Source organism: Apteryx mantelli, chromosome 1, assembly GCF_036417845.1.
Source record: "Apteryx mantelli isolate bAptMan1 chromosome 1, bAptMan1.hap1, whole genome shotgun sequence".
Classification (NCBI taxonomy): Eukaryota; Metazoa; Chordata; class Aves; order Apterygiformes; family Apterygidae; genus Apteryx; species Apteryx mantelli.
In genome coordinates, this window is record NC_089978.1 from 208,169,044 (window position 1) to 208,184,270 (window position 15,227).

Below are 15,227 nucleotides of genomic sequence, written 5' to 3' on the forward strand. Positions count from 1 at the left end.
AGGGCTCACTAGGTGCTAGACCCAGGCTGGTTTTGTAATCACAGAGGGTGGGATTCACCTCCAGACTGAGAGACCTAAATGGAAGAGTCTCACATATAAGCTAAGAATACAAGTTTGGGTTCAATTCACTTGCCAACACGTTCATGCCTAATGACATATGAGCTGTTCCACAGTTTGTGAGACATCTGTGTGCAGACAACAGATATGACAGAGGAACTACAGAAGACCTGTATCCTTCTGGAAAGCAGTTAGAGGTGAGACAGGACAGTTAAGGCATTTCAAACACCACTAGAGACCTGCATGTAGCTAAAATATTGATGGTTTGGCCTCCAGGGACTACACTGACTCTATCTCCGTTGACCAGAATGAGAATTTAGAAACTCTGCACAGACACCTACACTGAATGCTTTCATCTTGGACTGACCTCTATCCATACAGAAGCCTCTGTACTGCATTCATCAGTCCTCTGGTTTCCCAGAGTCTTTATTTGCAGAAAATTACAGCACAGGATTGAACAAATACAGACAGAGCTTGGGGTCTGACATCATACCTGAACCTAAGACCCTAAACAGTATTGACTTCAGTACAGGAACACTCGACTGGCCTTGCAAGAATCAGTTTAGGTCTGCCAAGACTTGCGGTGATAGCAAGCTAGTATACTCTGACAGGTCTGTGTAGTCAGATACCTCAGTGCATATCATCTGGCACATCCCCTGTGTTGTATCTATGCTTATCCATTATCTGATGAAGTCCAACTCCTCTTTACCCCCAGTAAAAGCTGACTGTGGAAGTGTGCTTTGTATTTGGCCCAGACTTGATTTAGGAAAAAGCAGCCCCAAGGAATAAAAGAATTACACCTCCCTTCAGGAAGAGACAAAATGCAGTTACAGTTACCCAGATAATCTCAGTTTTGCCTTGCCACAATTCCTTCAACACAATGTATAATTAAAAATTAATGAAATGTTGTGTTATATGTTTAACATCTTGGAATCATATAGAAAATCACTGAATTCAGTGAGCCTAAATTTAAACTCAGATACTAATATCTGCAGAACTATCACTAAGGTTGTAAAATCCTAACTGCACATTTTTATGTACCTATGCCACATGCAATAGCTTTCATTGAAATGTACAAGATTAGAAGTGTTTAATTTGCAACTTGCAGTGTGTTTTCTTTCTACATAGTTTATAGACAGTTTTTTGATCCACCGAACACTTGCTTATCCCATTGACAAAGTGCTCTCTCTCCCTCTCAAATGGGTACAGAATAAAATACTTGAGAGTTAGAAAAGGAGGCAGAAATAGTTGAACATGGAACTCAGTGCTGCTCGACTTTCCATTCTGCCTGAGTAAAGACGGCTTCATCAGCTTGTTCTTTCTACAGCGTGCAATGCATTTGACACAAACCTATTCATACAAAAGAATGGAGAATCCAGTAAAATATCAACACGTTGAAGAGATTTTATATGTCTCTTAACTCAGCTATTTAGGAAGATCATTTACATAGCAGCTTGGCGTCACAAAATGATTGAGTGAACTGAGAGATGACAAGGGACAACTTCTTAAAGAAACATCCTTAACAAAACTATATCTCAGGTTAGTCACAGAATCAATAATTTGTAAACTGTTTTTCCTGAAACCTTGGTATTTTAGAGTATTTTAAAGAGTCATTTTTTTCACTACTTTCATTCTTAAACATCAATATTTATCTCATTCATGACTTTAATTTTCTTAAAGGAAATTAAATAACCAAGTCACATGAAAATGGTGAATGTGAAGGGAAAATGTGAAGCATGTTAATGCAACAGCTGTTGTTTGTGACACTGTTTTACTGTTTTGCTGGGAATTTAAGCAAAATAATGGCTTGTTTAGTCAGCACGGCAGGCAGGAAGTGGAGCAGAAGCGTGGGTGGAGCAGAATGGAGCCCCACTTGACAGATCAACAGATGTTGGTCACTGTCTATTTTTAATTCTAGAAGGCACTCCGATAGGAGTGATAGTGTTTAAAAAACAGAACAAATGGGACTAGAATGGAAAAGGACATGCACCTAGATGAATTGGTCCTGAGAAATGAAAACCAGAGGAAGAGTGCATGCTGTTACAAGCATCTCATCGTGTAATCTCTTTCAGACACTCATCAGTTGCCAGTGAACGGCTCAGTATTTTGCCAATTCAGTTCCCATAAGAAAGTTGCTGCAGAACCTTGCTGCTCTAATAATGAGAAACCTTATTTTAATTTCCAGGCTGAAGTGATTTATATCCAGGTTATACCCATTTGTTCTTGCCCCACTGTTATCTCCAAGTTTAAAATCATTGATTTTCAACTTATGGTCCATGGACCCTGGAAGGGTACATAAACGACTTCCAAGGGACTTCTAAAAGGCAATGAAGCAAAGTAGGTCTAACAGGCTGCAAGTTGCTCTACAGGGTATGTAGCATCATCTTTGGAAAAAGTTTAGGCACCCACAAAGCAGATAAAACTGAAAACCACTGGTTTAAACAGTTCTTTTCCCTTCCTCCTGTTTATTAGCCCTTTGATGTACTTTTAGGCAGGAATCATGGACCTCTTCTCAACCTTTCTCTTTCTACACCAAACTAATCAAGTTTTTCTAGCTTCCTCCTTGCAAGAAATGTCACCATTCCCCTAATCATCCTGATGTTCCTTCTTGTAGCTATTGCCTTTTCAGTCAGAATTGGACATGGGTGACCAGAACCCCAAATGAGATCTCAAGGTACACCACACAATGATGCTAACGTCTCCCTAACTCGACTGGAAACACTTCATGAAATGCATCCCAGGATCACACATGCCCTGTTCACAGCTGCTTTATGTTGACATCTTATTGTGATCCTTTGCTGAACTTATCTACAGGTCCTCCTGTCACTCATTTTTACCTGTCCTCAGCTGCATGTCCTTTCCTTTCACCCTACTGAATTCCACCCCACTTCTATTGCCTTGCTCCTCAAGGTCATCAAGACCTTTCTGCATGGTATTCCAGGCTTCCTTTGCACTGAACCACGAGGGCATCTGCCTGACAATGGTGAAGTGTCAGCTTGGAAATTACTGTTGGTGAGCCAGCTGATGATATTATACTACCTCAACAATTTGATCAAATACAAAATGTCTCACACAAGTTAAATGCAAGCGATTGGATCTGGTAAATGATCAGCAGATTTGGACTAATATTAAAGAGGAGAATTTCAGAAGACAAGCCATGTTATTCTGAAGCCAGACAGTCACTAGTAGCCAGATTTCTAAAGGAATTCAGCTTTGATTTAGGCCTCTGAATGGGTTCTGAATTCTTATGAAAATCCAGCAAAATGAGGACACTCCATGTTGCAGCACTGCTGTGCTACCTGATGCCGCTATCTAGGCAAAAGCAAAGAAAGAAAATGTCGTCTTAGTTAGAAACAGGGCATCCAGTACTTTTTAAGCAAACAGTCCAGGGTTAGTTATATAGTTTCTATTAGCTAGCAAAAGTTACCTGAAGAGCCCATCCTACAATATATGCAAGTGAAAAGTCTTGGCTGGATTTCTCCTCCAATTTAATCTTTGAATCCTCTTCCCCTATACAGAAAAAGTCAGACCTGGAGCAAAACTGCTAGATTCCTAATACAAAAAATCATATTTTTCTAGTGTAGTGACCATGAATTGCAATTTCAGGCATTTTTTTACTAATGTTGTAATATAATTTCACCAGAAATAGGAGGGCTAAATATCAAGACACAACAACCAAGTAACAGTTAACTTTTTGAGGAAAATAAAGCTACAAAAATGAATAATTTTATTTTCATGGAAAGTCTAATATGTGGAATTAATCTTAAAACTTTGAATTAACTCTTTGGGAAGCTGTACTGAATGTCTCTCAAGTAAAGATTCAGTGCAGAAGTGTTTTAGGATATAATGTTCAAAGATTTATTAATCAAGTTGAAGATACCTGGGGAAAATCTCATTTTGAAACACACTGTCTACATCACAGAGAAGACTCATTTAAGATTTTTATGCTCATGGGCCACACTCTCCCACTAACTCTATGTCAAAAACTTTTTTGTGGCTTATTCTGCAACATTTTTGCTTACTTTTTCCTTCTACCAAAGCTTATAAGCATCTTTCATTTTCAGGGGCTAAGTTTAATTTCAAAACTAACTACACATCATACAAATTTTTCATCCATGGATTTTTATTATTTAAAACAATGAAAATCAGAAATGATTGCTATGACATTGAATTACTGTTATAAAATGACTCAGATTAAAGGAATAAATCCCATGCCATCTCAAGTTTCCAGATAATTCTTGAACTCCCCATTTTGAGACTTTGTTACGTATTGGTTGTCTATACCCCTAAATTAAGATGTGCCAGGGAACATTCCCAGGCATTGAAACTCAGTTGTCTATGCTATTAAATTGTTAGCCTTGTCCAATGACATGTTCCACAGGCATGGTTTTGGCCTGTTCCAACTAATACTCTTCCAAAAAATTGCCAGGGGACAGTCTGCGAGTTAGGACTTGCCAGGAACAAGTCCCAGTAGGCAATTTCAGAGCTGTGACTGAGTTTTGAAAGGTAAAAAAATGTAATAGTATGGACACTGGCCAGTCTGTGCCAGCTGACTCTGCACCAGAGAATGGTTCTGGCTATGCTCAATTTACGGGTATCAACGTTGCCATTGTGTCGCCCTGTTGGGCTCTGGCAAGGTGAGGGGATGACCTGCTTGTGCTCAGCTACAGGAATGGCTGAGCTTAACTCTGAAGACTGTTAGTCTCCCAGAATGTAACAGAAGCACAGTATGCAGATACTTTATGCTTTCACACTGTTGTCTGAGTAGTATAACCCTCTCCAAGGCTCTTCCTGCCCACGTCAGGAGATTCCCCATTACAAAAAGCGCTCAGGATGCATCTGCGCTTCTGCAGACTCTCCAGAAGCCTGTTATTGCAGGGGAAGAGGCAGGCCAGACAGGAAGAAAATGTGCTGCTGCCAGCCCACCCTCCTCCCTTCCCTGCCAAAATCTACCCTGATCTTAAGAGACACTGTTCTATTTTATTTGCACTTCCACTGCACACGAAGTTCATCATGATGACTAAAGTATTGTAAGACTGCGTTTCCAGAGACACAGTCTAACACAGCAGTACAAGACACATTCTGGTCATGTTACTCACATGAGATTATTTGCTTTATTCAGTGAACTTTTACAAGAAAGGCACATAACTGTTGACTTTTAGCAATAAACAAAAGAACCTCCCAAGGTTTCACAAATAGCATTTTCTAAACAGCTCAGAGAATATTTTTATTTGACCTTGCAAGTACAGTGTGTCTATCTTTCTTCCCCATAAACTTCTCCTTTCTGAAAGACAACCAGAAAAATAAGGAAAGTGGAATGTGTGACATCTCATCAACTGTTTGTAATAATTTATTTTAAATCATTTACTCTGTAGCTCTCTCCATCTGATGCAGTCACAATTACTTGATTGAATAATATTCTCTGAAATAGCACATGATGTGCTCGTGTCAAAGAGGCTCTCCACAGAGGCCATCAGCTACCTTTTAAAATCAATGAAATTCAGAAATATGCATCTGTCTTCTCAAAGAGAAAATAAAGGAACCTTTTCCCCTGGTATGTATGACCTTCTCATTCTAAGGCCAGCTTGTTTCAAGTCTTCTGCATCTCTGAATGCCAGCATGAAGATGGATAATACCTTTCTTAGAATAGATAGATCTTAAAGTCTATTATATTCCCCTTCTTAAGGATTCTAACCATAATTCTCTCTTAGTAATTGGGATTTGCACACTGTTCCACACAGTAATGCATATTCTAGCTATCCACTCTGTCATGCTGCCACTGCATTTTTAACAATGCTGATAGCAGCTGATGTTATCGAATTCTGCAGACTTTTCAGGCTTTAGGCTTGTTCATGTCTTTTTCTCATTTCACCATTTCTGAGCAAAAATGTGTTTTTATTTTTTCCTTTGCGATGCCTCACTACCGTGACCCTGCCATTCCTCACAGCTGGATCTTGTTAGTTTTCAAATATTGAGTCCACACTGTCTGATCATGCCACAGATTTTCTGTCCTGATATGTTTGCTGTCTTTAAGTTTGCAAGATCAAAGCTAATGGGGTTTATACCGCAGTGCTAAAAAAGGTTCAGTTCTCAAAAGGTAAAATAACCTTAGTGTTTGAAAATCTAGCTTTGTTTTATAAAATGCCTTCTACCACTGATAATATCCATATGCTTCTCCTGATCCCTGCTTCATTTTCCTGTATAGCAATTTTCTTCATTAAACTTCTAGAAGGAATTTTTAAAGAACTCAGCAGCAGCCTTAGTCTATGTCAACAAAGCCCCTTCCGTTTCAAGAAAGCAGATCTTTCCAACAACACCAGCTGCTTTTGAAAACCCCACTCCAATTTTTTTTTCCCGACTGTATTCAAGTTCTCAGCTCACCACATTTCAACAGGTGAAATTCTCCTCCTTTAAATTCTCTCCCAGTTCCTTTCTTCCCTCCTTTCTTCCCTCTCATACATTTTTTTTTTCAATGTAAATGGAATTCTTCCTCAAATTGCCTGGATAATTTCAGGCTTTTCCCTTGATATCTCACTATTCTGTTATCTGAGTGTTTCTCAAACAGTGGGCCACAACCCCCATGATGTTCATAAAAGGCAACTGGGAAAGTTATAAGATGCTGAAATTTTTATTACACTCTAAAACAAAAGAAAATATCTCTTCTCCATTCCCAAAACACCTTTATCCTTCAAAATCTAGTTTTTGCTATTGAAATCTCAAATCACTCATACAAATAAATGAAATACACTTCATACATGATACATTTTACCTAGATTCCCTACAGGAGCAAGACTGATGTGCTTGTATTGTCTGTCTGGCACACCTCCCTAGGAATTTTTGAGCCTGATATAACCAATTTCAACCAAATTTGACTGCTGATAGGGGTCTCCAAGATACTAAACTTCTGCAAGTTTTGTGGGGAGAAAAAAAAAAACAGTAACAGGGAAAAGCAGAAATTCCCATCAGTGAAAAGACAGGGATAGTTCATCCCTTAACAACCCAAAGAGGCAACTTCAGGACATCAGATCAACACACAAATAGCTTGCAGTCAGCTATAACGTACGGTGTGTCTTCGTCAGCTCCACAGACCAAGAGCCTGTGAGAAGTCTGGGAATTCAGCTACTGAGACAGAAGTGATACGTGGAGGTAGGGGATGAGGAGATGTAGGGGAGAACTGCTGACATTGTGGGCATGGGGTATGTGGGGAAGGAAATGACTCTTTGGGGCGGGGAGGGGACACTGAGGCACAGCGTTTCTCCCTCAGTGCTGCTCTTCACAGAACACACCTTTTACCTTCGTTTTCATAGCCAAAGCATGAAATTTGTGAAAACGTTTAGTTCAAATAAGGTAACCAAACCAAAAAGGCTGCACAACCACGCCACTTACTTCATCCTGGACTCATCTTTCCAAGTTGCTCAGTGCACTTTCCAACTCACTTCAGGACACGAATAATTCCCAAACCAGCTTGGCAGTTCTCATCTCAGTGATGGTGGTAGCGGCAGAACTGTGTTTCCATGATGTGCTCTCAGCCCACCGACGAGGAAGGCACCGAGGATCTCTGCTAAGCCTGGTGGGAAAGTTTCCTCTGGAGCTCAATAGGCATCAAATTGTACTGGCAGTATGGTTTCTCCTCTGGGAGAAATGGGCCCATGTACCAGGCCTGCTCTAATTAGGAGATGTCCTTGGAGGCCTGATGAGAGAGTCTATTTGTTGGCCAGCAGAGCACATGGCTCTTCCCCCAAACTCACCTCCACAGCCCCAGCACTCTACGTCCCTGGGACACTGAGGCCATCCTAATTTTATTGTTGACAGACCTTCAGTATCTTCTGCCAGAATTTTCTCCCTGAAGCACTAATACCCACTATGGCTCAAAGATCACTAAAAAACCTCAGTCACCTCATCTGGGGTGGGGGAAGGGTTTAATCATCCAATTAAAGTCAGTAGCAATGCTGAAACTCAGTTCAAAACCTACTCGATGTTCCAGGATTTGCCTTAGGCCTTCTGTGCTTCTGTCACTTTACAAAAGGGGAACGCAGTGGGAACAAAGGTTGGCAGGTGTGTCCGTTAAGGATTCTTGTTTGACAATATTAGATTAATAATGAGAAGAGCTCACCATGGTCATTCACCCTGTTTTTCTGCCTCACTAGCTCCTTTGCTTCTGGTGAGTTAGGCCATATCTCTTAGAAAAAGAGGTATCCAGTCCTATTTAAAGACCTTAAGTGACAAAGAAACCACTGTAAAGATGATTAACAAATGAAACTTAACAAGTTACAATAGACCTCATGGCTAACGCAAATTTGTATAACTTGAGCTTCCAAACACTGGATCTGTCAGGTTAAGGAAGACTGTACTAATTGAAATCGCTTCCCTGTGTAGGTCTTTACACACCATAATTTGTCAACTTTTAATCTTCTTTTGAATAGCAAGAAAAATCACCCTTTTAGCTCATCTTCTTTCATTTATTTAAATAATTGCTGAAACCTTTTTCACTTTATACTTTAAAGACAATCTTGACAGCCGTTAGAACTGGACAGAGTGAGTACTGGAACCACTGTGGGCAATGGTAACCCCACAGCCCTACTTCTTGCGTGCACGTTTAAGGATCACATTAGGTTTTTTAGTGCAGCACTGTACTGAGGGCTCACACGCATCTACCGCCACCTAATTCCTCTTCTAAATAACTGTTTTCCATAATACAGTCTCCTAGCAGCAGGGCGCCTCCTACATTCTGATTCACAGAAGTTTTACACTGCATTTGCTGTATTAAAATACAGGCTGTTCAAGCAAGCCCAGTTAATTACGTCATCCAGATCAGTCTGTGGATATATCTATCTTTGCTATCATTTGTTAAACAATTTTTGTGCCATCTGCAAATTTCAGCAGTGATAAACTTGTATTATTCTTCCAAATAATTAATAAGGATACTGAAGAATAGTGGGTTATGAACAGATTCCTGACTCCACTAGACACTCTGCTCAAATACTGGCATGAGACCGGATTTTTCCAACCTTCTGAAATGTATCCCTGTACCAAGGTCTGACAACCAGCAGTAACAAAGGCTCTGAGAGCATCAAGGTCAAGCCTTCTAAGACTCTTACGTAAAAGTCACCTGGTCCTGCAGACTTATTTCAAGTATAAAGGCAAACAGCAACAAAGCTGCAATGAAAAATTTCACCTTTTCATTCCAAAACAATACCCTGTTACAAATGAACTTTTAACTGTGGCTTGTAACCTCTCACTTAAGACTACTTTGGGTCTAAAGGACTGGAAATTGGCTAATATGAAAACAGTTTTTAAACAGCTCCAGGTAAAATCTGCGGAACTACAGAAAACCTGATGTCTGCCCAAGGCAAATTAATAAGAACTATGAAAGACAAAAGAGTATGTGGGCACACACACAAAGATGGCATAATTGTTATATGAAAGGAAGTGAGTAAGGCAGGACAAACACAGCTATTTTAAGTCATGTTTCACAAAACTACTGGAGTTCTCTGAAGAAGTCAAAAATGTGTACTGTGGAAATTTGGTAAACAAAGTCTGCTTGGATTTCCAAAAGATATTCGATAAATCCATCATTGATCAGTCTTAAAAAAACCTAAACTCTCAGAGGATAAAAAGGAATGTCCTTGCAAGGATAAATAATTGGAAACAGATGGTAGGAGAATAATGTCAATTTTTGGAGTGGAGAGAGGTCACTGGTCACTGGTCACTGGAGTCCTGCAGGGATCTGTGCTGGAACTTGGGAGTTGTTCACATATTTATAAATGATCTGGAAAACAGGGTGAATAGTGATGTGACAAAGTTTGCTGCTGATATTCATTCAGAGTAGCTCAGATTAGGGCTGACTATGAAGAAAGACTTCCCAATACTAAGTAACTAGGCAATAAAAAGCCAATGAAATTCAGTGTAGATAAATAAATATAAAGTAGAATCTTTAGGGGAAAAAACCTAACTTTACATACAAAATGATGTGCTCCAAGGTGACTATTACCACTTCGGGAATGAGATCTTGGGGTTATAATAGGTAGTTTTGTGAAAATATCAGCCTACTGCTTACTAACAGTAAAAACTGAATGTTAGAAATTACTGGGAAAAGAACGGAGAATGAAAGAGAGAATATCATTATGCCACTGTATAAATTGCTGCTTTGCCTGTATCTTCAATACTGTGTATAGTTCTGGTCCCACCAAAGGATACAGAAGAGAGGAACTAGTTCAGGGAAGAGTGGCAAGGATGATCAAATGCATGGGTCAACCTAACAACTAAGGAATGACTAAATAAGGACTCTTCAAGTTTCAAAAATGATAGCTGAGGGGGAATACAACAAAAGGTCTATCTAATCAAGAAGGGCACATGGAAAGTGTTTAGGGATCTGTCGTTCACAGCCTCTTCCAATACAAGAGCTAGGGGGTATCAAAGTAAACTAGCAGGTATAAGGTCCAAAATGTTAAAAAAAATCCTACTGATTCTTCACACACTATGCATTAAGTTGTGGAATTCCTTGCTTTGGAATATTGTAAATGCTAAAAGTTTACACAGATTCGGAAAGCGACTAGACAAAGTCATAAAAAAGAAATTCCATCCAGAGCTCTTAAATGCAAAGATTCTGGCACAGGAAGTCCCCGCAGAGCCAAGAGCTGGAGGCTGGGAGAGCCCTCAGGGGCAAAACGAGCTTCCCCTGCTCCTATACTCTTCTGCAGGCACTGTGACTATTGGGCACTGCGAGAGACAAGATACTGGGCTAGACGAGCCTTCGGTTTGACACAGTACAGCTGGTTTATGTTGTTCTGTTCAACTGTCCTCTTATTCTGGGCATGGACTTAGGTATCTACTGGAAAACATATATATTCATTTTCATGCTATTCATCCATGGGACATTTCTCTGCCTTTCTTTCGCTTTGTCTACTTTTCCCTTTCCTGTAACCTGTAATGTCATAGTAAAGAAAAAAGAAATGACAAATGTCTAACAATGAAAAAAATCACAATGACAGAATCAGAGTGTTTAGTTTATTTAACTTGTATAGCAAAAAAAGAAAAAAAACTCAAGAAGTGTCTTCATGGGTGAGGTTCCTTGCTACCTTTTGATGTGGGGTAGTAAAGACCAATATTACTTTGTTTCTAACACTTCCACTAACAGTACAGTGATGGAGACCACACAGGTTTGTGTTCATGCAACTGCTCAGATTAGGTAAGCATAGGTGCAAGTACTTGTACATATGATTTTGAAATTGTAGAAGCAGAGGCTAGGGGCTGGAGAACCAGGCTGTCAACACAAGCTCTCAATATATAAAATGTACACTGAGAGCATTTTGCACTTGAAACAAAAAAACAGTATCAGCAATTGCAAAATCACAAGGGAGTCTAATGTATGTTGCCCTCACATACACAAATGAAGTACCTTTTTTCTATGAATTTTCTGCTTAATCATGTCAGAGACATGACTAGATAGATAGAGACAAGGATGGAAAATGCATGCATTCGAGATATTACTTATCTTTTCCTTATTTAAAAAACACCTTTTCAAAACAAGAGCCATATCATGCTAGGGATTTTTAATGACTCATGCAGGACAGCATGTGATCAAAAGGTTTCTTTTAAAGAAACGAGATCCTAAGCTTTTATTTGCAATCCTAAATCAAGCACAATCCCAAATCAAAAAAGTACTTCTGAGGAGATTTAAACATTAATTTAAAGTATTATTATATGATCTAACTGAATGCTACTAAGGTACCTAATAACAAGCAAAATCAATCATGTATTTATTTTACTGCTTCAAGTTCAATCTTCTTCCTGCACAATGCAGAACTATATGCATATGTAGTTGGCATTACTCTAATGTAATTTAAGAGATAAGCATCTTAAGCTTATTATTGCCAGTTACTTATATTCTCAAAAAGTAAAGTAATAACAGAAATGTGTGATACAGCTCATAAGAAACCTATCAGAGCTCATTAAAACTCCCTTGTCCTGCACATTTTATTCTTCAATATATAGTTATATATATAGTGTGTATATATATATATATATATATAGTTATAGTTATAGTTATACTTCTATCCCACCACCATAGCTTTCTTCTTCACAGGATGCAAACCAGACCAATGTGTTTTTTCTGGTAGCTTTCTCCTTTTCTGAGGAAACTTTTTAAAGGTGATGCAAAAATGAACAGTCAGGTAAATGGTAAATTAAGTTACAACATTCAGCAAACAACAAAGTCAGCCTCTTTCAATACCCAGCATTGTTCTAGTTCTTCTTCTTCTGGGACATTCACGTACAGCAAACAGTGAGAGATAACCAATAACTATTTGACTGCAAATGTATTCCCCTAAGAATTAATTTTGGAGAATTAGAATTAATTTTAATTTTGGAGGTAAGCACTCTGAGAAGTGATTCTGCTACTGATGTAAAACTCCTTTTGATGACTTCAGTGCAAACAGTACATCTATCAGCTTTGAAGATAATGAAAGTTGCATGCCCTTTTGCCTGAAAATACATTTTCAGTGCAACGCTTGTGCAGCGTAGTGTATACTGGTTGGACTCACATGGAACAACAGTATTCAGTGGTTTCTAAGCATTATTATTCACTTGTACAGAAATGCAGTAAAGGAATCAGATTCGTTTATGTCTACCTTGCACTAGCTTCTATTGGCATAAAGCAGTAGAACCATAACTAAAACATGATATCTCTGATATCAGAAAGTATATGGGGTCTAGAAATTGGGCTGTCGTACTGCACACAGGACATGAACAAAACAGGTTGAGGATACACCAAGCCAGTGAATATTCATGCCACCTTATACCAGCAGAGCCCTAAGGAGAGAAGACAGCTGAAAGCAAAAGTCCTTAATGGAGTAGAGGAGATGTCAGTGGTGCACAGAAGATACACCTTGCTCTTCCTGGAGCCAAGTGACATGACTGGGTACAATTAACAACACCATATGTGAACGTGTGCTGTTGAATAGAAAAAGTAGCCCCAGCATCACACAGGATCCCCAATGCAAAGATAATGAGCCCAATCCTATTCACATTGGAATCAGGGGAAAATCTACCCATCTCAAGTGACTGCAGGATCAGTCCCCAAGTGATAAAGAAAAAAATGTACAGAAATTTAAATATAATAATGGCAAGACATAAAAATATTTATAACATACACATAAAGAGCATCACACATAAAAATGGACAAAGCCATTTAGTACAACCAAAAATTTCCACTAAGCCTTATGGACTAAGTGGCAAATTGAATAATGCTGAAGGTACTCAGCAAACAACTAAGAATTATTGCTCTGAAACTGAAATTATTGTAGGTCAATTAAGGGGACTGAAAAAGTGACTGTGAACCCACTTTGGAGACATTTCACTCTGCTTCTCTAACAGCTTATCCCTGCAAAGCCAAAACTTCTCAGTTTCAGGGCTTTATCAGATAGGATTTCATTTCAGACTAACTCTTTTCCAAATTATTAGAGTTGATCTTTTCCACCTTGCTAAAAGTGATTTTATTACTATCACAACTCTAGATACCATTCTTTTCTCCTCCTCAGCCTCGCAGCAGCACACAAATCTCCAATTCTCTACCAACCCAGAACAAAAGCTGTTGGAGAAATGCAGAAAGGGATGTCCTGGTGTTCTCCCTCTTTCTTATCATGCGCTTTCCCAAGGGAGACACTGGATGTGATGGGGAAAGTCAAATGATGTCAGGAGACCTTCTAAGTCAAAACCAGTAACTGGAATGATTCCCCCCCCCCCCCCCTTCTAACATATGGAGGAAAATAAACCTTGCAAATAGGAGGCACAGGACCCAAACAAAAACTCAGGCATATAAAACCCCACGACCTCAGCTGCCCTTCCACTTGGCCAGTGGAGGACCTCTCCATCTAACCTCACTGAGCTGAAGCAGGTTTTGTCGTGACTAGGTGGGAACCTGAGCTACGGACTAACCTTCAACAGGCAGTTGACTTTGCCTACCGCAACCGGCCTGAGGCATCCCTACGGCTTCCACTTCCATTTTCTCCGACCTTTAGTGAAAGACCAAGTCCTAGAGGACAGACTGGGGCTGTCACTGCCGGTGCAGCTATCACCATGCAAGCCCTCCCCAGCGGCAGAGGGGCTGTGTGATGCACATGGTTTAGTTTAGAGGCGCCTTCCCGTCTCATCGCACAATTTCTCCGGCTCTTCGGGCACATCTGCTCTTCGGCAGGGCGCGCGGGGAGAGTCGGGGTCACCGTGCCTGCGCCCCGGCGCCGCGGCGCAGCCGGGCGCCGCGCTCCAGGGATGCTGATGCATCCCGGCGTTTCCAGCAGCACCGCGCCCGGGGGACCCGCAGCCCCACGGGGGCGTCCCCCCCTCGGGCCTCCCCCCGGGCCCGGCGCCCCGAGCTGCTGCGGGCTCCGCTCTCGCCCCTGCCCCGACTCACCCGAGGTCAGCTGCATCCAGGCACAGATCTTGTAGACGGTGGCTGTGTTGCAGAAGAAGAAGAGGATGAAGCAGACGATGCAGGCGATGATGAGCATCATCGAGAGCCCGATGAAGAAGGAGGCAGCCTTGAAGGCTCCCGAGGGCAGGCTGGAGAAGTCCGTGAAGCTGCCCCGGCAGGTGAGTTCCCGGCTGAAGCCGTTGCCGATGCAGTAGTGGAAGAGCCCGAAGTAGCCCGCCTGCGGCGTGTCCACGCCGTCGCCGATCCAGTAGGGCTGGATGAAGCACACCACGTTGACGATGGCAAAGCAGATGGTGAAGATGGCCCAGAGCACGCCGATGGCCCGCGAGTTCCGCACGTAGTTGGTGTGGTAGATCTTGGCCGCCTCCTGAGCCGGGAGCATCCCCGCTGCCGCCGAGCCCGCTGCCGCCGCCGCCGTCCCTGCCGCCGCTCCGGGCATCCTCACCGCGAAGATCCCCCCTCCCCTTCCTCCTCCTCCTCCTCCTCCTCCTCCTCCTCCTCCTCCCCGCTCGCTCCGCTCGACGCGCCGCCGCCGCTGCGTGCGAGAGCCGAGAGCCGGGAGTCGGGAGCCGGAGCCGGGAGCCCCTCCGCCGGGCTTCAGCGGCCCCGCGGCAGCAGCAGCAGCAGCAGCAGCAACACGGCCCGCTGCCGCCGCCGCCGCCGCCGCCACCGCCGCCGCCGCCACCGCCGCCGCCGCCGCCGCCTATCGGGGCTCAGCGCGGCCGGCCGCCGCGCACCG

The 15,227-nt window shown here is 41.8% G+C and overlaps 1 protein-coding gene across 1 annotated transcript in view; it reads right to left on the bottom strand.

The window, feature by feature from the left end:
- LHFPL3 (LHFPL tetraspan subfamily member 3) overlaps nt 1–14,927 on the bottom strand; it is a 286,215-nt gene extending 271,288 nt beyond the window's left edge. Inside the window, exon 1 of the mRNA XM_013944341.2 lies at nt 14,468–14,927. Within this exon, the coding sequence (XP_013799795.2) occupies nt 14,468–14,927 (460 nt within the window). The remainder of the gene's footprint in view (nt 1–14,467) is intronic.
- Nucleotides 14,928–15,227: the final 300 nt, after the last annotated feature.